Here is a 14,381-nt window from a genome sequence, read left to right as displayed (position 1 = left end):
AAGGTATGAAAGAACCAGAAACTATACACGTTTTTCCATACAAGTGGCTTCCCGTTCCAAGCAGTGTTTGACACCCAGTCAGAGCAAGAACTTGTTCTATCCTACAGTTATGGCTTGTCAAACTTAAACCACATTTTTCTTTATCTCGCTTTTTTGGGATGAAGTATTTGCACTGTTGGCTTCAATTCACACCGTTACTGCCTAAATTTTATACTTGTCTTTAGAGATGGTTATGGCTCTTTCGATTTTTATTTTTGGTTGTGTGATGCCCCTTTTAAAGTATTGAGCCGACTCCATTTCTTAATTTAAACATGGAAAAGCGTTGATTGTGAAACGAGATAACTTTTTTTGTTTTTTCTGCGGTAACTTGAATAGAAAAAAAAGACAGCTCCTAATTTTTTATTCAAACTGAACACAGAAAGCGAATTCAGATAAATTGCTTTTCTTGGCTTTAAAATCTTAATGACTCGTTGCCTTTAATTATGATTTAATGAAATCAATTTAACTTAACTTGCTGTTTTGCATTTGGTTTGAATTAAGAATAAGGATAATTATCAATGAAACAAAATCATAGTCTTAATCAAGTTATGGGAGAAAAAAACTAAAGTGAACTTGTTTCACAATCAACAATTTTCCAAGAGTTTAATTGAACGGCTTCGGCACAAAAAACGGACATGATGCGATCAACAATAAAAACCGGAAACGAAGAGCCCTAGAGATTTGAATAGTTGTTGTCTTCTGACCATTTTGTCTCCCTTTTTCATTATAGTTTGCAAGGATCCACCGTACAAAGTGGAGGAGTCTGGGTATGCTGGCTTTATCTTGCCAATTGAAGTATACTTCAAAAATAAGGTATTTATTGAAAACGCATTGTCTGACACTTTTCATTTTGGCTCTTGTAATGAATAGTCTGCCCTTTTCAAGTCTGGTTTTCACTTATTAAAACAGTATAACTGACATGTCTAAAAATTCTATAGTCCTTGTGTTGTAGCAGTCTGACTCTATAAACATGCTTTGTGACAGTTTCACTCTCCATCTTCTTTATTTATTTATTTTTTTTAATGCCTCCTCCTCCCTCACTCTGCCTGTATAGGAAGAACCTAAGAAAGTGCGCTTTGACTATGACTTATTCCTGCACGTCGAAGGCCATCCACCTGTAAACCACCTCCGCTGTGAAAAGCTCACTTTCAACAACCCCACAGAAGAATTCCGGAAAAAACTGCTGAAAGCGGGAGGGGTGAGTCCCACTCTCTTGTCAACCAAGGGCAGCAATAACCTGGCTACTGATTTAATGATCTCTCATATTTTTAAGCGCAATGAAAGTCTGTTCAAATGCAAAAAAAGCCTTTTAAGAGTTACCTGAGTATTTGCTCACCTGCGGGTGACTCCCTAAGAGTTCTCTCACAGGGTTGAACTTCCAGACAGAATAAATAATCCTCCCTAAAGCTGATTTTATACAAATATAGGCTTTGTCATCTAAGAGGTGGAAGGCAATTAGAGAGCACTCCAGTGAAGGCAATAAGTAACCTTCCAGATTTCATGTGAACTAGTCAGAGCTCAGTCATTTATCACAGGAGGATTTAAGTCTGTCCTTGGCATTGGGCCGAACTATCTCAAAGTAATGTTTTTATGAATGGTTTGTGAGTGCCTTTTATTTACATTCATTCCAGAGTGCTAGCTCAGTTAAAGTATGTGCTTGCAGTGCATTTATGTTAAGTGTTGTGTTTTTTTTTTATTTTAAGTCATTTTAATAGGCCTTCTTGATTTTAGCTCTGATGGTATGCTTGCCTTTTTACATTTGTTCAAAAATGTGGCAGCTTTTTATTTAGAATGGTTTGGTAGTAGTTTTAAAGATAATGGTGTGTTTTTATTATTATTTTTCTACCATAATGAAAATGGCTTGGTAACCTGTTGTTAAAGTGAATAATGGCAAGTTAATTAACTTGCTCATTGTTTTGTTATTTTTTTAATTACTGATTTTTATTTATTTATTTATTTTTAATATAAATTCCGATGAGTTGATTACAATTTTCGAGGAGAGTTTAGTTTAGATGTTGGTGGTAGTTTTGTTTTAAGAGTTTGAGTCAATTTTTTTAATTTAATTTTATTGTTGGATACTCTCCCTGGGGTTTCCAGACACTGAAATGATTGTTACATTCTAGTGATGGTAACAATACATACTGAATTGTATGATTTCTATGATTCCTTTCCCAGTTATTCTAACTAATATATTTTTCTATAATACCCCTAACAGCAAAGAGATCCTCACAAAAGGTTTGCTGAAGACCCAAAAGTAAGTATTGAGCAATGACCCCCCCCCCCCCCCCCCCATTTGTTTCTGTTTTTGGTACAGTGGCTATAATTGTTTCCCTAAGCAGTGTTGCTGGTGTCTTTTTAAATATCACTTTTGTGTGTGAAGAGGGGTTGCCAGTGTAAATAAAGTACATCTCTTTTTTAATGAAGTGTGTGATCTTCCATTTTTGTCATTTTTTCAGTAAGTGCATGATATACTGTACTCGAGGTGACAACAGTTCATTTAATAGCTTTGTAAACTCTGCCATGTTAAGGGTCAAACAAACCTGATCTATTACTGCAGTTGGTGTATCTGTTATTATTTTCATCTCAATTCACAAAGCTTGAATACTGTTTCAAATTAATTAAACTGTTATGCTCTCTGTACCAGTCTACAGCTGTGGCCAAAAGTTTTGTATCATCCTGTAGAATTAAGAAATTCTGCTTCATAAAGTCGAATGAAACCTATTGAAGTACATACCGCTTTGTAGTTTTCCATATACTTAACAAAAAATGACATATGAAAAATTTGACTTTTCAAAATCAAACCTGAAATACAGTACTACTATTATGGCTTCCAGTAGACTTTTGCGATATCATTTTGTAGTTTCTTGGATTATATGATGTAAAATAAAAGATCTAAATTATGTTCATTTGTTTATTTATTTATTTATTTATTTATTTTTAATATAAATTGTCTCAATCCTAAAACTAATGGGATTCACAACCTTTGGCCATAGCTGTAGTTTCATGAATACCATAACATGCAGTATTTATTAGTTGTTCAAATTAAAGCTGAATATGGCCCTTTGTTTCAAATAAAATTGCTATTCTTTATATACTAACCTGAAAAGTCTCTGTCTCAAGAAACATCTAAATGTAGTAATCTGTTTGTCCTACTGTTTGTGTTTTGGAAAGTGCACAAATGGTCTTGTTATGAACAGTTATTATTTATTATGATAACCTACTGATTATAGCCAACGTTTAATACAATTTCACAATCGAAAGATGTTGAAACATTCTGTACTGTCAAACGCTTTTTACTTTAGTGTTTCAGTACTCTTCCCTGACCTTCCTACTAAAATTAGCTTTAAAATGCATTAAACATGCAATATTGGTGTAATCTGATATCTAATTCGGCATCATTAATTCATAACAATTACTGTCAATGAATACTCCTGCAGATATGTTTTTATGGCACAGTAAAGGATCACAGTAAAAACTATTCTTATCTCTTGCCAAAATATATAAATTCCGTAGCAAATGACTCCTTAGTGGTGGTAGCAAACAAAATAATTCACTGTTCACTTCCATTCACTCTACTCAAGTGTGCTGTTTTCAGGGAAGCATTTGTTAAAGTAAACATGTAGTTTTATTTTTAAATAAAATATCCGGTACTGCACTAGATTGAAGAAATCTTTGTTTGCAAGCCATGCTTTCAGATAGCGTTGCACTTTCTTGGTCATTTCACCTGAAGGATGAAATGGTCCTCACCCCTGCAACGGCTTATATCCTGTCCCCTATTGACTGACATGCATTCTGCCAGACATTGCTGAGGTGAAATGACCTGAGAAATGCAAGTCTATTTTATGAGAGTAAGTGATGGAAACTGATAACTTTTCTTTTAATGCAATGTAGTTTCAGGCAGAGGTGTTGACTCGAGTCTTTTTTGGGGACTTGAGACTTGACTTGGAACTTGATGAAAATGACTTGACAATAATAAAAATTCAAACGCTACACCAGTATTACGTCTCTCTCTCTCCTCTCTCTCTCTCTCTCTCTCTCTCTCTCTCTCTCTCTCTTTCTCTCTCTCCTCCTCTCGTGCTGCGCACTGTGTGTGTGTGTGTGTGTGTGTGTGTGTGTGTGTGTGTGTGTGTGTGTGTGTGTCTGCCTGGTCCCTGTCAGTGCTGCCAGAATTTTTGGGAAAACGCCCTGCCAAATTTTGGAAGTAACCATCCAAAAAGTAGCCAAATTGTGTTTTCTAAACCAGCAAAAAAACGATTATGACCTTATTTATCTTCAATTTCAGATTTGTTTCTATATTTGCTTCAGAGATGGTAAGATATTAAAGTTTTGAATAAGGCAGTTGATATTTTTTAGAGGCTACTCATAGAATACAGACATGCCAGATGAGGAAACAATTACTTTGAATAATCCTGTAATTAATTATTATTATTATTATTATTATTATTATTATTAATAATAATAATAATAATAATAATAATAATAATAATAATAAGTTCAATCAGGGTGGCTATTATCAGACTTGAGACCATTGTGCCTTGAGACTTGACTTGGGACTTGACAAAAATGACTTGGTTACGACTTTGGTTCCAGGTAGCATGTTTTAAAATGAAAGTACATATTTTTTATAGCTTGTGTTTCTTTCAAAACCGCACAAGACCAGCTTTGCAAATGGAATACCAATTACATTGTTAGCTACAATAACTTTACAATAAATAACAACATATTTTGAATTCACAAATCCCATTTTGCTAATGATCCTTCTTGTTTTCCAAACTTCATTTATACAATGATGTGTTTTTTTTTCTCTGCCACAATACTTTCCTGCGTTTCACACAACAGGGTTCTATATAGTGCATTCATAAAACAATGTGGGACCTTATTACCTGTAACACAAGAAGGACATGAGCATAGGAAACCAAATACTTAGTCTGGAAAATAAATGACAACACAAACATTTAAAGTGTAATGTGCTCTTTTTTATGCCTTAAATAACAGTAATTATTGTTGCCCATTATGCTCTTGCCATGTTGTTTTTGTTTTATTGTTTGCTAGGTCATGGTCATGCAGGAAGGATCCACGTCCCTCTTCGGACAAAGCCTGCAGCTCCCTGTACTCCCCAGTAATGCTGTGTCTTTTTCGGACACGAAGAAGATGAAGTCCTCGCATGGATCAAAGGTCAATCTGGGAGAGGGTCTCTTTTCATTCACTAGTTTGGTTAGAATGATGGTTGCTAATGGAAGCCCATTTACCATTACAAGTCTAATTCTAGTTATCAAGTAACCACAAAAAGTTTGGAGGAAAAAAATAACACTTTAGTTTGATTCTGCATTATTTATGTAGGTAGTTTCCTTTTTACAATTTATTTGATCTTTATAAGTGTACAGGAATTAAAGCCATGTGTGCAAGTCCAGTGGGTCTTTCCAGGTAATTTAAAGCAGAGGTCCTGTCCTACAGGCTACACATCAGTTATACCGCTATGAAGTTGTATTACAAAATAGAGATTCATATAATAAATAATGCTTTTAACATAAAGAACTGCTTTGCTCATCTTTGGCATCAAAAAACAATATAAAATTGTAAAGTTCTCATTATGTTGCCTTCCATTACACTAAATATGCTTAGGTTCGAGAACTGGCATATTGCTCCCATTATGTGTTATTTTATGGTTTAATTAGCTTGTTTTTGTGTAAAAATCCGTAAGTCAAGTGAGTTGGAGGTTACTCTAAAATGGTTTAGAGCACATGGAAACATTTTGAAATCAAAACAGACATAGGCAGTGATGGATTGCATGCTGGTTAGAGTTCACATAAGATTTGAGTTGACTTTGTTCAAAATGTCTGCTTTTTTTTTTTTAATTAAATGACTAAGAGCTTATGTTAATTCTTGAAGGAAATTTATATTTTCATACCAAAGTATTTGACTACACTATTAAGGTTCCAGCTGTGCTACAAAATATTTATTAAATAAAGAAACTTGTTGTTTTTATGCAATGTTTCTAATTGCATGGATGCAAATATAGGCACTAATTAAGTACAGTGTGCTACCACTATACAGTACACAAACAAAACTGCTTATTGCTCATTCAAAATGATACCGCCAGGGTCGGCCTTAAGGCAAGGCGAGCGAGGCGGCCGCCTAGAGCCCCCACCCTTCAGGGGCCCAACGCTCAACCGGACTGCCGTAAGATTTAGCGTGTTCGTTACGTGCGCGCAAAACGCTCGGGTACAAATTTGGTTCTATGGCACTAGATTCTAGCACTAGGGTACCCCATATGGCGCCTGCAACATTAAATTCTGGCGCCAGTAGACATGCTTTAAAAAGTGTAAAAAATGTTTTTCTTATTCCTTGGCAAAACATAGATGATAGTTTCTCATTGGGTCTGGACTACTCACATGACCTACCCACACTCATCCACATACATAGGAGAGAAGGTTTGTGTCATGTGGGGAAAATTGTAGAAAACATATCGCAGCACACTTTTACAGTTCTCAATTAAATCTTTGTTCAGCAAGTCAAAAACTGAAAGTTGCTTTGTTGATTTAAAAAATTCTCATGCTTTGGTTAGATGCATATAATCACAGATTTATGTTAACACCAAATCAGTTGTTGCAGCAAATGTAAATCTAATCCATATATATATTAATGCGCTAACTTCACTGTAAGGAACCCTTCTTATAACGAACACCCAACAATCAAGAACTGATTTTTTTTCAATGCAAATTAACCCTATTAGAACGATCACGTACAGGATCGTCACGGATAGAATGATCTCAGTACTGACTGACACTTAAGTGTCCAGTGTCAAGTGTGTTATTCTCTCAGTGAAAACAAAGACCATGGTTGACTAATTCAAAGATAACGCTAATTCAAAGATGACCTATTGTAGTACGAATCATGCATGACGAATGCAATCGTTGCCTATCAGTCATCTTCACACAAACTGCAACCAGGCAACAGGCATGAAGAGAAATCTATGCTGGATAGTTCTTTCAAGAGAAAGGACATGTAATTACTGTATTCAGCATATAAGTGTACATTCTTTTCTTTTTCATTTCTTTACTGTTTTCTTTTAAACATACCACGGGGGAGAATTAGTGTTGGTGTAATCTATATGTGGAAACGGGTTTGTTTTGTGTGCTTTTTGGAGTTATGTTTGCTCAAATGATTGTTTACAGACGTGCGCTCGATTGAGACTTGCTGCCTGCCTGTCTTGTATGTGTCCTCTGTGCGTTACCATCATTGGTAGCGTCACATGACCTGTTTGTTTACTATCTGTTTTGTGTTTAATAAATACTGCGCATCTGTGCCGGTGTTTCAACTCCAGCTCCCATGTCTCTGTCTTGCAATGCGTTTACCCACACATGTGACACGAGTACCTTGTCACAATACCGTTTAAATGTTGAGCAATGTGAAGGAATATTCATAAAAGTACTATATATTGATGTTGAATTCAAATTTGCTGTTTTGTCATTATTCTGATTACAGAAAAATACCAAACCCTATTATAGTGAATACCCTGATATAACGAACATTTCTCCAGGTCCCAGGGTGGTTTGTTATAGTGAAGTTAGTGTGTATGTGTGTGAGTGTGTGTGTGTGTGTTTATATATATATATATATATATATATATATATATATATATATATATATATATATATATATACAGTACTGTGCAAAAGTTTTAGGCAGGTGTGAAAAAATGCTGTAAAGTAAGAATGCTTTCAAAAATAGACATGTTAATAGATTATATTTATCAATTAACAAAATGCAAAGTGAGTGAACAGAAGAAAAATCTAAATCGGATCCATATTTGGTGTGACCACCCTTTGCCTTCAAAACAGCATCAGTTCTTCTAGGTACACTTGCACAAAGTCAGGGATTCTGTAGGCATATAGTCAGGTGTATGATTAAACAATTATACCAAACAGGTGCTAATGACCATCAATTCAATATGTAGGTTGAAACACAATCATTAACTGAAACAGAAACAGCTGTGTAGGAGGAATAAAACTGGGTGAGGAACAGCCAAACTCCGCTAACAAGGTGAGGTTGCTGAAGACAGTTTACTGTCAAAAGTCATACACCATGGCAAGACTGAGCACAGCAACAAGACACAAGGTAGTTCTACTGCATCAGCAAGGTCTCTCCCAGGCAGAAATTTCAAGGCAGACAGGGGTTTCCAGATGTGCTGTCCAAGCTGTTTTGAAGAAGCACAAAGAAACGGGCAACGTTGAGGACCGTAGACGCAGTGGTCGGCCAAGGAAACTTACTGCAGCCGATGAAAGACACATCATGCTTAGTTCCCTTCGTAATCGGAAGATGTCCAGCAGTGCCATCAGCTCAGAATTGGCAGAAAACAGTGGGGCCCTGGTACACCCATCTACTGTCCGGAGAAGTCTGGTCAGAAGTGGCCTTCATGGAAGACTTGCGGCCAAAAAGCCATACCTCCGACGTGGAAACAAGGCCAAGCGACTCAACTATGCACGAAAACACAGGAACTGGGGTGCAGAAAAATGGCAGCAGGTGCTCTGGACTGATGAGTCAAAATTTGAAATATTTGGCTGTAGCAGAATGCAGTTTGTTCGCCGAAGGGCTGGAGAGCGGTACACGAATGAGTGTGTGCAGGCAACAGTGAAGCATGGTGGAGGTTCCTTGCAAGTTTGGAGCTGCATTTCTGCAAATGGAGTTTGGGTTTTGGTCAGAATTAATGGTCTCCTCAATGCTGAGAAGTACAGGCAGATACTTATCCATCATGCAATACCATCAGGGAGGCATCTGATTGGCCCCAAATTTATTCTGCAGCATGGCAACGACCCCAAACATACAGTGAAAGTCATTAAGAACTATCTTCAGCGTAAAGAAGAACAAGGAGTCCTGGAAGTGATGGTATGGCCTCCACAGAGCCCTGATCTCAACATCATCAAGTCTGTCTGGGATTACATGAAGAGAGAGAAGCAACTGAGGCTGCCTAAATCCACAGAAGAACTGTGGTTAGTTCTCCAAGATGTTTGGGCCAACCTACCTGCCGAGTTCCTTCAAAAACTGTGTGCAAGTGTACGTAGAAGAATTGATGCTGTTTTGAAGGCAAAGGGTGGTCACACCAAATATTGATTTGATGTAGATTTTTCTTCTGTTCACTCACTTTGCATTTAGTTAATTGATAAATATAAACTATTAACATGTCTATTTTTGAAAGCATTCTTACTTTACAGCATTTTTTCACACCTGCCTAAAACTTTTGCACAGTACTGTATGTGTGTGTGTATATATATATATATATATATATATATATATATACACACACAGAGCACAGTTTATTTCTAATACCATTCATCATTTTGTTAATTATTTTTTTTCTACGTAGTAGTAGTAGTAGTAGTAGTAGTAGTAGTAGTAATAATTAAACTACATCTGCCCACTTCTAAAATACTCTCTTTTTTTAAGTACTACTTTGTTTACGAATAATTTTTCTTCTAAGAAAAAGATTAAATAATATTATAAGCTGCTATGAGTCTTGCCATGGATGAGAGGTGTGGCAGAATTATTATTATTATTTTTTTTTACAAAGTATTACAAATATGGGTGTGAATAGATAGGGGGTACATTTTGTTAAATATTTACTGCAACACAAAACATTAAAAACGAATTGTCGGTTCTCTGGTGCTTAACTTTCAAAACAGTTTGATTTGGACCCCTGACTGTAGCTGCAGCTCATCATGTCGGCACCTCGCAGGTATGAGTCCTATAAAAATGCTGCAGTACATGCATGAAAACAGACTAGCTGACAGATCATTACAGTGATAACTCATAAAAAGATTGTCAAATTTGGCCATACTGTCAAATGAGAGCGAAGTTGTCAAGAATTTAGAATTGATAAAGGACTTTGCTGCCGCTAAAGCTAGGAAAATGTCTTTGTAATTTATGTTCTTACGTAATTTAGAACATAAAATTGAAAAAAAGGATTTGATATAATGCCCAAGGGCATTGCACTCAGTGTCATGTTGTTGTTGTTGTTGTTGTTGTTGTTGTTGTTTATATGTATTTCTGCCTGGATATTCTCGCCACCGAACCTGTCAGAACCCACTTATAGTTGAGCATTACTGTTTTTTCCAATAGGCTTACTGGGGCATGGTCATTTTAGAAAAAAGTTAATACGTGGTATGCTTGAAGTTGTGAATTATATAAAATGATGAAGTCTAACAAACTAACTGAAACAAGTATTCATTAATATTTCAATATCATTAATATTATTTACTGTATCTTAACGTTAGTATATGTAGGTACATAAGATTACATGATGCACCTATATACTAACTTTAAGATATGGTTGCTACTGTAGCATTCATTTGATGTTGTGGACCCCGCACTTAATCATCACCGCCTGAGGCCAGGCCCTGGATACAGTAGATATTAGTTTTGGAGATGTGCAGAACATTCAGATTTTAAAGTTGATGCAAGTATAATAAACAGCAAAATTTCAATTCAAAACAAAGGTGAATGCATTTTTAACTGCAATTAAATATCACGGCATCCCTGAACAGATAATTGTCCCCTTTTCAAAAATAATCAAATTATTTTAATAAGCAAGACATACCATAAATGAACTGGTACCTTTACCCCAGAGGGGACAAGTGAACAGAAAATACAGTATGTTGAATTGTATATTAAGTAAAATGTATTCTATTTGTTGTGCATATAATGTGAGCTTTTCTCTGGATAATGACATTGTAGGAAGCCTCCCAAGCTGAGCTTGGGGCCCAGGATACAACAAATTAGATGTGTATGTTGTTTAGGGTTTCTCAGATGCAGCCTCGGTCAACGCTTATGCCCACCCACAGATTTTTATGTGGCCACCAGTGCACTGAATTAATGGAAATCTTATGTTTTGAAAGCTTTGGAACAGGGAACATCTTGTTCATATCCAGACTTTACATTTCAAATCTTTTGATATTGTGTTTTATTTAATATTTTTTTCTCTTTAACAGTCTTCTATTTAACGTGCATAAAATGATTGCCGCAGTCAACAGAGGTTTGGCACTCGCTTTAAGAATTAGCTTTTTTTTAATTTACCATCTAGATTTGTAGCATGTAAATTGACATTAAAACCAGCCTGAACAACTGCCTGTGCGTGTTGTTTGAACAATAAAGCCTGAATCTCAGATAAACAGTGAGTATTGGCAGCTCCAGGCATTTGAGATTCTCACGGGGACATCTGTGGCGACTCAAACTGAAAGCTGTTTTGTCTGAGAAAGAGGGCACATTATGAAAAAGGTCCAGGGGAGTGCCAGACAAAATAATAAAGTTTTAAAAGTGGTTAGAAAAGGTCGTAACTGGCCGTTTGTCTAGACTGTCTAATGGCTTTAGACTAGTATTGATGAAACATTGAAGGGGGGAGACAAGTGCGACCCATGGAACAAACAACATTGCCTGTTAGGAAGATTAAATGCTGTTTATCTACTTGAAGAGCCATGCTGCTGGTCAACCACTTGCTTTGTGGGTCCACTCTGAGCTTTTGTGCTTTGACCAGATTTGTTTTTCCAACACTACAGCATATGCTCCCTTTAATTGTGTGTGTGTGTGTGTATGTGTATGTATGTATGTATGTATGTATGTATGTATGCATGCATGCATGTATGTTTTTACCATCAACATGCAAGGAGTTCCTCTGCATACCACAAATCACCTTTTATCATGTAATTATCCCATTCACAGGGCATAGAGAAATGAAGAGTTTATATATATATATATATATATATATATATATATATAAATTAGTTCAGACTTGACTTCAAACACACTACTACTTTCATGATTTTTGGTAAATTCACTGCTGAATTAAATACAAGTCAAGGTAGCTCTGGATATATGAATCGATTGCTGTGGTATGTCAAACCCTTAGCTGACAGTTATTATTATTATTTTTTTTAATAATTTAGTCGTTGCCAATTACTTTTTATTATTTTCTCCCCAATTTGAAATGCCCAATTATTTTATTATGCTCAGCTCACCGCTACCACCCCTGCGCTGACTCGGGAGGGGCGAAGACGAACACACGCTGTCCTCCGAAACGTGTGCCGTCTGCCGGCCGCTTCTTTACACACTGCCAACTCACCGTGCAGCCACCTCAGAGCTACAGCGTCGGAGGACAACGCAGCTCTGGGCAGCTTACAGGCAAGCCCGTAGGCGCCCAGCCAGACTACAGGGGTCGCTGGTGCGTGGTGAGCCGAGGACACCCTGGCCGACCTAACCCTCCCCTGGAAGGAGTGGAATAGCCTGGACTCGAACTCGCGACGTCCAGGCTATAGAGCGCATCCTGCACTCTAGCGAGTGCTTTTACTGGATGCGCCACTCGGGAGCCCCACCTTAGCTGACAATTTTAACATTGCTCAGTTATACCAGGTAGCCCTTGACAATTGTATGCATGAATTGGAAATCCCATAATGTCTTGCAAAACATTATAAATAATGAAATAAAAATACTGGAATGTTGGATAACAGGAGGTTCTTTCTGAGAAACACCAGAATTCCCCCCCCCCCCCCCCCCCCTTCCCCCCGTAGAGGTCAGTGACCAGTCAAATTCCAGATAGGGCAACTGTAAAAACCTTTTTCTCTTCTAAAAATGTGGCAGATTAGAGTCTCCTTTTATGTCATTGAAAGGATAGGACATTTGCTCATCGCACCATGCTGCTGTTAATAGATGTGGAATTTCCAAGTTACACCTCTTCTTCTGAACTACCAGTACCTACACTCCAAAATTAATTTTAGATTTGCTGACTTTTTTGTACTTTTTTTTTTTTTTCATTAATTTCAGGACCTGGCCAAGTGCAGCACCCTCACCACCACCACTACCAACAGCAGCAGCAGCAGCAGCGGCTCATCAAAGCTCCACAAGTCCACGAAAGAGCACAAAGACAAACCTTCAAAAGAGCATAAAAGTGCCTTTAAAGAACCTTCCAGGGAACTCGGTAAACTTACCAAAGATTCCAAGAAACCCAAAGAAAACAGACCACTTAAAGACGACAAACCCATTCCGAAGATGGCATTTAAAGAACCCAAGCCCATGTCCAAGGAATTCAAGTCTGACACAAGTAGTGTCCACGTAGGCAGGGCGGGGGGTCTGCAACACAACATTAAGGCCACCAACAAAAGGCAGCCCAGTGGCGACTCTAATGAACTTGTAACCAAAAAGAGAAAGAAGAGTAGCTTGGAGACCGCGCTGAAACCTTTGTCCAGCTCGTCTCCACCGCACCTTTCCTCTGACAAAAAACAGACGAAAGACAAACCCCAGATTCGACCAGCAAAACTTAAAATAGACAGCGAGACCCCAGAGAGAAAGAAACCCACTTTGCCTCCTTTTGAAGATTTTGTGGACCCAAATGAATCAGACATAGAGGACAATATGTCTACCAAATCAGAGGTGAGATATGTTTTACTGTAGTGCAAAAAAAGTGCCTTTTAAAGCAACATATTTACAGGAGGGTACAGTATGTATTGTTTGCCTTCTCTTTGAAAGCTGGATGATGGGCACCAGTTGAATAGAAATTAATAAATTAGAACCTGAAGCACAAATAGGCACAAATATGGTGGGTATTTGGGAGGATGGTAGGGGAGGGGGCGAACTTCAAGAATTCAAATACATAAGTTAAGTTTGCCATACAGTAGTTTCGGGCAAAATTCACTTGGCATTTATATCACATTGGTAATGTTTTCGTGATTTGAATGTAAAACGTACTTTAAAGATGGTAAGTGAAGTTGACAAGCGTGTGTACATATTTAGTTTTATGTCCTGGCATTTTTATATCCTGTACACTTTTTATTTATAGCATAGGATTGCTTTTGTCTTATCTATCAAGATTGGTTTGAGAGAGCAGTTCTTCCTGGCTGTTTTCATGTGTGTGGCTTTACCTTGTTTATTACGGATAGTCATATTAGCCTGTGAACATCAAATGTATGGGAGGCATGCACTGAAAAGATTCCTTTGTAATTGAGGTCTCAGAAGAGTTGGAATGAAGTGCTATTAAACATTGTGGGTGTCCAGCAAGCATGTGCTACATGGCACACTGTCTGAAATGTGGGTTTTTTTGGAGGTCGGGTTTGGGGGGGGTTGATGGTGGCTATGGCAGTTTGCTGTCCTACATTTTGATATCATGTGTATTAAAATGCTTATCAAGTATTGGGGAGGGGGCGGGGGGGGGGGGGGGGTATAGAAAAGCAGTTAATTGCAACCACTACTATCTTAAAAAAAACGTGACCCTAAAGTTTCTTGAATATTTTTTATTGTATTGCTTTTACCCTCTGAATAATCCATTTTTTCTTTAATTCATAGAGGAGAAAAATATCATT

At 37.3% G+C, this 14,381-nt stretch overlaps 1 protein-coding gene across 2 annotated transcripts in view; it reads left to right on the top strand.

The window, feature by feature from the left end:
- LOC117420766 (protein AF-9-like) overlaps positions 1-14,381 on the top strand; it is a 107,874-nt gene that overhangs the window by 53,716 nt on the left and 39,777 nt on the right. For both annotated transcript variants that reach the window (XM_059029877.1, XM_034034379.3), the window contains exons 3-7: positions 770-852; positions 1,094-1,237; positions 2,255-2,293; positions 5,092-5,214; positions 12,850-13,455. In XM_059029877.1, coding sequence (XP_058885860.1) covers positions 770-852; positions 1,094-1,237; positions 2,255-2,293; positions 5,092-5,214; positions 12,850-13,455 — 995 coding nt within the window. The remainder of the gene's footprint in view (positions 1-769; positions 853-1,093; positions 1,238-2,254; positions 2,294-5,091; positions 5,215-12,849; positions 13,456-14,381) is intronic.

The sequence above is a fragment of the Acipenser ruthenus genome, chromosome 1 (assembly GCF_902713425.1).
Source record: "Acipenser ruthenus chromosome 1, fAciRut3.2 maternal haplotype, whole genome shotgun sequence".
In the NCBI taxonomy this organism is placed as follows: Eukaryota; Metazoa; Chordata; class Actinopteri; order Acipenseriformes; family Acipenseridae; genus Acipenser; species Acipenser ruthenus.
Note: the sequence above shows the minus strand (reverse complement) of the source record. Positions and strands in the feature narration are given on the sequence as shown.